Source organism: Agelaius phoeniceus, chromosome 9 (genome assembly GCF_051311805.1).
Source record: "Agelaius phoeniceus isolate bAgePho1 chromosome 9, bAgePho1.hap1, whole genome shotgun sequence".
Classification (NCBI taxonomy): Eukaryota; Metazoa; Chordata; class Aves; order Passeriformes; family Icteridae; genus Agelaius; species Agelaius phoeniceus.
In genome coordinates, this window is record NC_135273.1 from 16788692 (window position 1) to 16799190 (window position 10499).

At 37.6% G+C, this 10499-nt stretch overlaps 1 protein-coding gene across 6 annotated transcripts in view; it reads left to right on the top strand.

Annotated features, from left to right (window-relative positions):
• HTR7 (5-hydroxytryptamine receptor 7) overlaps positions 1-8988 on the top strand; it is a 29624-nt gene extending 20636 nt beyond the window's left edge. Inside the window, exons 2-4 of one of the 6 annotated variants that reach the window (XM_077183074.1) lie at positions 1526-2272; positions 6102-6215; positions 8387-8988. In XM_077183074.1, coding sequence (XP_077039189.1) covers positions 1526-2272; positions 6102-6156 — 802 coding nt within the window. In that variant the 3' untranslated portion in view covers positions 6157-6215; positions 8387-8988. Of the gene's footprint in view, positions 1-1525; positions 2966-5986; positions 6216-8386 lie in introns of those variants that run through there. The other 5 variants (XM_077183075.1, XM_077183076.1, XM_077183078.1 and 2 more) reach the window with 5 other exon arrangements.
• The last annotated feature ends 1511 nt before the right edge of the window (positions 8989-10499 follow it).

The window sequence follows — 10499 nt, forward strand, 5'->3', positions numbered from 1 at the left end:
ATACTGATCTGCTGTAATTTACTTGTGCATCCTGTCAAGAATAGAGCACAATAAGCCAGTCTGTCCTTCTTGGAACACTTGTCACAAAAGCAATATAAAGCCAATGACATGGCTGAACAGGATTGTTGATACTTATCAGAACAGATCAATAAATGATGTTTCTTTTACTTCCATAACTCTAGCTTACCCAAGTGCTTGTATAAAGCAAGAGCACTGGGGCTACTGCACTGCAGTAAAATCAACAGTGCATTCCACAGAGCCAGGCAAATCTCATGTTTGTTCTGCTAAGTGAATAGACTGAGAAAACATGCTCCTCAAAAATATTTTAAATCACATTGCTATACTTCTTGTTTGTAACACTCCAGAACTTTCACTATATGAATAAACACTGGTAGCTCTTGAAACCAAAACATTATTCAGGAATTTGATTTGAAAGAATTTCTTTCACAAGTAACAAAACAAATCACACCAATTTTCTCTAAATCCTTCTGGAGGAAGTGAAAAAGAACAATTTGGGAAGCTAACAGTAACTGATAGGTAAGTTCCAGTTGAGCAGAAGCCAAAATTGAAACTAAAAATCTTAGATCTAAATAAAGGCATGTGATTGCATCTTAGAGAAAATTCCCATTGTCAGAAAGGAAATACAGAAACTTTCTATAATTGAAAGTAAATTCAAACTTAGGATATTCTTACCCAGCTATGCAGAGCCATAGTACTACTTTTGTAATTAGAAAAAGATACTTAGTTTAAAATACCCCAAATTAGAAAATATAAAAGTTTTCAACAGACCTAATTTTTTTTCTGTGAAAAACTGACCCATTATAAGCATTTTTCTTGTCTGTAAAACTGTGTTTTCTTCTCCAGGTCTTCTTGAACTGGGACAGTGTTTACTTTGTTCAGTCAAACCTTGGACATTGAATAAATGTATTTTCTTTTTGATTAAGAGATGATAAAACCAATTATTTTAGTACTGAAATAATCTATTGGTATAAGTTTGCAGTTTGTTACTCCTGCCTGAAACATAAAGGAAAGAAAGACAGTTCATCATCTCAGCTTAGTGGCAGAGCTCTTCCTAATTGTTGAATAGATAAGAAGAATGAAGATGAGTGCTTGCTTGTTATAACCATCCACTCAATAGAAAAAGTGATAGACTTTGGGGAGTGAACATTCTTCTATACTCCAAGATTTCTTAAGGTAGCAAAATAAAATTTAGGTTTCAGAATTTCCTTAAAAGCCTAAATATGTTTTATGTGCATGAAGATTGAACAAATTCATAGAAATCACAGCCTGTTATGGCCAATGGGAGATTTCCTTCCGGAATAAAAGATCTTTTATATAGAATACCAACATTATAAATTTTAACATGAAAGACACATGAATTACAAGTTGGAAGTACTTGCAAAGAGAGGATTGAAAATTATGAAACAGAAAACTTAGCCAAAGATTTTGGTCTAGGGTAGAGTAAGTGAATAACTTTTAACAGTTAACCTCTGCCCTCTGTAGTAACTCTGTGTTATCCTTCCAGGTACCTGGGAATCACAAGACCCCTTACATACCCTGTGAGGCAGAATGGGAAGTGTATGGCCAAAATGATCCTGTGTGTCTGGCTTCTGTCTGCCTCTATCACCATACCCCCGCTCTTCGGCTGGGCCCAGAACGTCAACGATGAAAAGGTTTGCCTCATCAGTCAAGACTTTGGCTACACCATTTACTCCACAGCAGTTGCATTTTATATTCCAATGTCAGTGATGCTTTTCATGTACTATCAGATCTATAAAGCTGCCAGGAGGAGTGCTGCTAAACACAAGTTTTCTGGTTTTCCCCGTCTGGAAGAAATGGAAAGGATTTCTGTGAATGGACTTGTAAAACTGCACAAGGAATCTGAAGAATGTACTAATTTTTCACGACTCCTAAAGCATGACAAGAAAAACATTTCCATCTTTAAAAGAGAACAGAAAGCTGCCACCACCCTTGGGATTATTGTTGGGGCTTTCACAATCTGCTGGCTGCCCTTTTTCCTCCTCTCAACTGCAAGGCCCTTCATCTGTGGTACAGCGTGCAGCTGCATCCCCCTCTGGGTGGAGAGAACATTTCTGTGGCTGGGCTATGCAAACTCCCTCATTAACCCTTTTATCTATGCCTTCTTCAACCGGGACCTGAGGACAACCTATCGCAACCTGCTGCAGTGCAGATACAGGAACATCAACCGCAAACTCTCGGCCGCGGGCATGCACGAGGCTCTGAAGCTTGCAGAAAAGCCAGAATTTGTTCTGTAAGGTCGCTCATCCTCTACTGTGATCATTTGCTGTTTTATCACATTGGCTTTTCCCCCACAGGTTTGAAAGAAGCTTTGTAGGAAGAACCAGTTGAGCACTGTTAATGCAGTCAGCAGAAAACAAGGTAGAGCTCAGCAGTCCTAATCAGCCTGGAAAAGCAAGACCATCATCTAAAGAATTTGGGTCTAAGAGGAATATAAGAAAGGATGGAAGTGAAATGTAGCACAGGATGTTTGAGCGGTTAGTGAGGAAAAAGCAAAGTTGGCCTAACCCATTTGTTTGGCCCAAAAAATGTTTAGTAGGTATGAATGTTGGATGCACCTTGTGTCCCAGAGATTCTTTGCTGTAATAAAGACCTGAGAATGGTGAAAAGTTAATTTCCTTCCACTTCAGTATTACAAAAATAAATCAGTAAAGAAGAAGCTGAATCAAAGAACTTGTATTCCTTAGAAATATTCTTTATGATAAAACCCCATATGTTCATTAAACATTAATTTACTGGATTGCCTGGAAATGAACTATGTTGTGAAATTCAATATTGCCTTTGCACAGCAACTCTGGCACTGAAAGAATGTCACACTTCCAATGTGATTAAAAGAGTTTGAGTAAAGTCACATGGACCAGCATCTACTGCTGCATACAGCCCTGCAGCACAGTTAGCTGCAGTGCTGCTGTGCAAATCACACCAGGTAATCTTGTACCATATTTCTAACATAAAAATGTGTCTGATTACAGTTTATTTCAGGATCTGTCTGGTCTTTGTCCATCTCTTCATTCTTTAATTCTCTTGGCTTTCTCAGCTGAGCACTTCTCTAATCTAGATGGAGACTCTCTGTGCACAAGTAATTTCTGTGATGTATGGCTAGTCCTTGTTCCACTTCAGTAGTTAATTTACTGTCTATTTGAAAGCTCTTCTACTTTCTGGGACTTCTTTCTCTTCTGAAGTCAGTAAGGAAAAAAAAAAAACCATGAGACCTTATGACTTCAGAGACACCTGGACTTTATCCTTGAAATCTGATTTTACTCATCACTTGTGCTTAAAGTGATTTAAAGCCTTGCCGTGTGTACAAATAAAGACAATTTACTTTTTCTGGTTCTAGCTTTTTCTACCATCATTGCAGTTTGTCCAAGTATGTGATCCTACTTCTCCTGACTTTAGTAACAGATCTCTTCTGTCAGTATGGCAGGGCCAAATAGTATAACAATTTTTTATTAAAAATTAAAAATAATCTTATCCGTTATATTAATATATTACTAGTAATGTATTAATATAACATGCAGCAATTTTGTAAGATACTGTTATAATAAAATAATAATAAAACAACTCATAAGATCAAGATGAGTTCTTTGGCCCAAGTTTGCACTGCACACCGTCTTCCAGCTGAAGCAGAGGGCAAGGGTACATTACTGAACAAAGACTTCAATCTTCAGAGCTTGATCTGCTTTTTCAGACATTGGGACACCAGTGAGGAGACATGTTCATTATCAAGTTGCCTCAGCATCAAATCCCTCTTTAGGCTAATTTCTGTCCCTGCTTTCTCAAGTCTGAAGGCAAAATGACTTCAATGAGCTCAGTGATGTTCATTTGGGCTGAGCAGGGGCAGTCAGTGCCAGAGCCCTTGCTCCAAGCTTACAGAGGTACTGCAGGCACTCGAGCCTCTCACTGGCACACAGCCATGAGCTGGGTGATGTGCTGAGCCACATGTACTGAAACAGGCTACAGCAATTTTAGATGCATTCATATGCTGCAGTAGGGAGTACATTTTGGCCTCATTTTCACAACAGAATTGTAGAGTAAGAGGCTGTATTCCAGCAGCAAAACAGTTTTCTAAAGAAGCTTCCAATTGATTTGGGACAGTCCTATTTATTTTAAATGTTCCAATATTATGCACAGGGACAAGAAAAAAATTGGGCCCAGAAGATCCACAACCTCTGGAGTATAGAGTTAACTCAAGCATATTTTCCATATTGAACATGAAATGATTGTTGTTTCTTTATTACTTATCAGAGTAGCTTTTGTTTGTTTGTTTCCAGCATAAATGAGAAGTTTTCAAGGCCCCCTGTAAGTTTTTTTCCTGTATAAGGACATCCATGGGAATATACAAATAGATGTATCTGGGAAGACTCCAAGTGGGACTATAAAACTCTGGAGGAGATTTTAGATTTCTGGACAGAAGATTCAGCATTTTTATTCTGCAGGAATGCCTGAGAAGCTGTGTTTCCTCCAAATAAGATGATATTTATTTATTTATTTTTTTTAAACGGAATATGTGTCTTGTGAGTCAGAAACTGACATTTACCCAGCTGTCACTAAAGGCAATTGCTTTCCTCTGGGAAAACATCCTGCAGGAGTCCAGCTTTCCTCTACCATCTGTTTCAGGTAATGAGAGCCCAGGAAGGAATAAGAGTTGTTACGGTGTTTATACTAATCATGGAAGTTTTTTGAGGCAAACATCCATATCTGATCTCTGGGTGTGTTTGGAAAGAAAAGAAAAACCAAAGAAAAAATACTCCAAAAACCAAAACACTACAAAGTTTCTTCATACAACCAAATCAGACAAATGGAACACCTTCTAGATGGAGCTGTATTTGAGGGGAAAAGTGAAGCAGCTGAGAAGATTAGAACAATGTTCCACTGCCCAAGCACACAAAGAAGTTGAGAAGAAGAGAAAGTTTGCAGACAGAATTCTAGTGGGAAAAGGCTTTAGGAAGAAGAAGGACATAATTGTTTCGGTTTGTGAACAGGACATTTCTCTTTTTTAAAAGATAAATAATTAAATTGAACTGCATCACAATAACTGCAGCAATAACATTTTTTTTCACTCAGATAATTCACTACGCTTGACAAGGGGGTGATACAAAAATGGGTGAATGAGAAGCCTATGTCAACAGGTGATGTAGCAAATCCAAGAAGAGACTGCACTCTTGGTCTGTGTGCTCCTCCATGTATTTCCAGAGGAAAGCCAGAAGGGTGAATCAAGTAGATGGGGTTGTGAAAAAAATGGAAATAAAAGACTCCAGGAACCAGCCAGAGCACAGGCAGGCCAGCATAACACTGCCTAAGTGAAGAGGGAGAAAATGAGACTTGTACTCCCCCTGGCCTCTCAGCACAGCTTTTAAGAGGGAGACTGTCTGTGGTGGGAGCCTCATTGCTAACACATTCTCCAGCTCCCACCACCTGCCAGCCTGCACATCTAATGCTGCAACACACTATTGGCACTTGCCAAACTCCTGTTTAGCAACAGCCTCACTGGGGAGTAATAGAAATAGCAGAGTAGTAAAACTGTGACTTGATGATAATATCTTATTATTATGCCTCTACTGCTTCACATTTCAATTTCATAAAAAGAAAACTTTTTTTTTCATGCTCTGTTCAGAGCTAGCACCACCTGCAGAAAGATGTGTCAAAGACTAGCAAATTAATCAATTACAAAGAGACAAAGAAGGGAATTATGTATCAAATTAATACTATAAATAATGCAGACAAAATCCACTCACTTTTGCCCCTGGTCCCTGGCAGGACAACAGATGTCCAGGCAGCCATTGGTCCAAAAAGTGCAGCATTATTTAAAGAACACTATGGAGTTAAGTTTTTTTATGACTGACCAAGATACTGCAGTTACACAACTGGAAGGTGTTGGAAGCAATGCCATTGGTTTTTTTACTTTCCCTACCTATTTAATTTTCATATTATTTTTCTGATCCTACAGGAAAAAACCCTTTTAGATTACAGCATTCTCGAAGAAAGTGCAAGATCAACGCATCATCAAATCCTCTTCACAGTTTGCTTAAGAAGTAATTCTTGTCTTTTAAAATGTTTCTCAGGAAGACACAGAGAAAGAGAAAGGAGAAAATTAAGAGACTTGGGGAATGGTTTTAATATGCAGAATTATTAATATCCTGGAATAGAAGACACCTCTTATTTCAAATGCTGACGAGGTAGGGATTGTGAGGACTAGATTTTTTTTTCAAGAAAGGCTCAAGCAAGTAAATTTAAAAATAGCTTAAGAAAAATTGAATCAGAAGGGTAATCTTTAAAATTTGCAAGAAATACAAAATTAGGTCCCTCTTCATGGTTTTAAATCTTCTAATGTTGTTACCACCACTAAAGATTGGGTTCAGCATGAGTCTGAAGTGAATTATATTATTTATATCTACTTTCTAAACATTTGCCAAATGGGTCTGTCTTTCCCCACACCCAAATTCAGCTTCTCTGCTCTTTCACTGAATCCATTCTCACCAAGGGATAGTTCCAAAAGGACAGAATGGCTTTTATTTGCTGAAAACTGAAAAGATGCTTATGATTCCCAGATTCATTTCTCAGTGCTCCAAGCTGAAAACCCCCATTGAGCTACTTCTAAAGGATATTAATATATGATGATTGCTGAGGGTAATATTTTGATGATTTGTGTAACTTTGTGACTTTACTGATTGAAATTATAATTTGTCTTTTTTGCAATCTTTAACATAGAGCTAGTTGAGTTACTTCAGAAAAAAATGTGTTCAAAAGTATCAAAGTTTGCAGAAGAGTTCATCCAGTTTTATAAACCAACATACCAGACTGAATAAATATTTTGCCTTTTGTTTTCTGTCTACTCAGTCAAAATCAACGATATTTCATTAATTCAGTAGTTGGGTGGTCTTGCTAGTTCCAGGAAATTGTGTTTACAGTATACTTGTTTTTACCTTTTGCAAGAGAAGAGAAAGCAAGCCACTGAAGTATACTTAGTTCAGCCCTTTAAAAAAATCTCCTTTGAAGCATGGAAAAATAGAAAAGAATGCATCTGGATAAACTCATTATTGCCTCAGAAAACTTGGCATCTCTTGCTAAACTAACCAGGTCTGTGTAAAAACAACAGGGATGTCTCAGTAAAATCTACCATCCTGAAGGTGGTTGCAAGGAAAATACAAATTAGGCAAATGAACATTTACTTCCCAACAGTAGTGCAAAAGCTGACAAACCCATAAATTTTATTTCTGTCTTCAAAGAAAGCAGTAAATGCAGCAAGGGAAAATCATGCTAAGGACCTTTCACTTGTCATTACAAGAAAAAAAAAATCAGAAGTTCAACTAAGCACATAAAGTTAATGCTGCAAAATAATTTTTTTTTAATATTAGTATAACCTTTCTGAAATAGTCTTCTACCAGCCCAGAAAAGAGAAAAACAACATTCTCTAGGGTAAATTGTATAAACCCCAGAATTTTATTCTGGCATTATAAGAAAATCCACAGTTGCCTAAAGCATAGAATATAAAATGTCTTTGTCTTTCCTTTATATCTAGTTTTGAACTTGGATATGATTCCCAGCCTTCCTTTAATTTGGACAATTTTTTACCAGGATGTGTTTTCATGTAATAAAATATTTGAAATAAGTGAGAATGCAGATTTGTCTGTAAAAATGCCTGCTCCTGAAACAACCAGAGACATGAATAATTCCATGGTTTGAAGAGGGAGGCTGTCACAAGACAAAAGAGTACCTTGCTGCAAGATTGGAGAGGGATGCCCTGAAACCCTGTTTTGTAACCTTGCAGGTGTTTGTGTTCAACATTTCAGCCTGGCTGCTGTACAAGAGTGGCTCTTCCCTTCACCCAGCTTGAGGGGAGAGGCAGGAATTTGATTATTCCATGCAAAGACTTTGCAGTAATTCTTTGTCTACAGCCAATTTTATGGAAGCAAGGCAGAATAATTCTTCATTACTGCCCTGGCTCCTTTCTCTCCCTCTCACACGTGGGGTCTCCGTGAGCACGAGGAGGTTTGTGCTGCCACCAGAGGTGGAAGGCTGCACCAAATGCAGGGCTCTCAATAAAGTCACCTCTATTTGGTGAAGGAATTTAGGGCTTTTGCTACTGAACTGTGTAAAACAGACAGAGAACTTCCTCAGTTCCCACAACAACCTGAAATACGATGAGTACAAAGGACTGAAAGCCCCCAGAATGCTCCACTTTCCCCCAGCTTCCTCATTTGTATGGGATTTTAGAGAATTATCTCAATAGACATGATCTAATTGCCTCTTGAGAAATGCTTCCATTTATTTCAGTGGTATATTTGGTCAGAGCTTTTAGTTGCTCCAGGATATCGCTCATCTAATTCATCCACTTTTTTAACAACAGGAGAAGTTCTGATTTCTCCAGGGAAAAAGAGTCATGACCAAATGTGCTTCGAAGCAGCCAGAAAAAGTCAAGCCAGACCAGGAAGAAGAAAAATGAAGAGTTGGCTTCTGAAGAACTGGATGGATTTATAAAATGTACTTCATCTTCCTTTGATGGGAGTGTGCTAAAAATATTCCATGAGCTCAATACATTGCATTAGATACATTTCTATTGGAAGTGCTCACATCTTGTTTGTTATGGAGGAAAATGCTATTACATACAAATGAAAATAGTTTTCTGTCTGAGAAAGCCAAATAATTTCAGCAATAAGTTTGATAAGGGTGGGGGGAATGCCACTAAAACTCAAAGCCCTGTACAGATTTCCACCACATTTAACTATGTAGAAGAACATTTGCATGTTTACCATGCTTGTGGATCCCAGCATTGGTATTCATGTTCAGGGATTGTCAGTGATACTGAATGTATTTTGCTGTACTAAAAAAGAGAGGTTTTCAGGCAAATTCTGTCTCTGTGGATGCTTTCAGAGCTTGTGTTAAAGAGATGCTGTACACCTGCAATGGCATTGAGAATGACAACAATAAAAGCCAAATTTTTGTTAAAGATTTCTGTTGTATTAAGTAAATGTCTGTTACTTGTTGCATACATGTGGGTGGTTCTCCCAGACTTTTGTAAAAGCTGCTTTCAGTTATGCAGTGACAAAAGTTAAGGGACCAAATTAGAATGCACAGGTGTTACACCACAGCTAATTTACAAATATGATTGCTTTAATGTGATTTTCATGACCTGTCAATTTATAAATGTCTGTCATTTCAGTTCAAATATGTATAAAAGGCTGGAGGATTTCCACAACACTTTGCTTTTTGTCTTACTGCCTAGCTAGAGAGAGAATTAAATTTTATTTTTGAAAATGTGTTTAAGAATTGTTATTCCTGCCAATGGTTTGTTATAATTAAAACAGAGCCCTTTTGGCTTGACAAAAACTAAGTAGGTGAGTATAAATGACCATTTTTCCCAGGGAAAATTGATTCAAGGCACCGTTCCTTAAAAACAGCTTTTAACTTTTTTTGGGGTTTTTTTTTTTTTTTTTGGAGCTTCTCTTATTAATTTCCCTTCAGAATTTCTAAACTATGCACAGTTATACAATGCACAATGCAGAAACACATCCCATTCCCAAAGTCTGTCTTCTTTAAAAGTACACCTCAATGAGCATTTGCCTTGTTTCCATAACTGTGGGATTTGTGATAATTTAATCCCTTGCAGTTTGACCAAAATGCTGCTGGTAAATCATCCAGTGGCTACATGAGCCACTGGGATTTCAATTTCCTTTGTTTATATCAATATAAAAGTTCAGCATAGCTGCCTAAATAAGGAGTCAGACATACCAGAACAGGCCAATTAATTCCTTATTGGCAAGGAATCAGCATAGGAAGCAAATCAAATATATGTTAAGGCTATGTAAAGCCTAGAAGAGAGAGCCTAATCCTTATTCCACACCTGATGCTGACACCCCAAGATGACTCCTGTGGTTCCATGAGAGCACCAGAGGGGCAGATTTTCATTTCACTCGGTCAGCAAGGCTCATTTCAGTGTCTTACTGATACAGCCACTCACTGTGAACTCTGCCTCTGAAACAAAATGAGTCTTACAGTTTATTTTATTTTCTAGAGGGAATGACGAAGAAATGCTTTTTACTTGGTTAGCCTGAAGTATTTAACAGGAAAAGGGACAGTTATTGGCCAAGGCCAGTGGACCAGTTCTGGTTGCATTTTATGAGAATATATTCAGAGGAACTCAGCTGAAGGCAAAACTACGTTGGCAAATTATATTATAACTGAACCTAGTGAGAAAGGGAAATAGTTTCACAAATGTAACAAGAAAAAAGGGAAAAAAATGGAGGGAGGGGTTAATTTTTTTAAAAAAACCCAAGCCTTAAAATGAAGGGCAGTGGCTATACTCATTTTCAAGCTTTATGGTCTCAGTTGCATGTCCATCTCACAAAGGCAATGAAACAATTTTACTTTGATGAATTAGACTGTCATTTTCCTTGTTCATGATGCTGTGTCAAAACCTTAATTTGAAGTGAAATGGAAAAATTATAAATTATAGGAATATT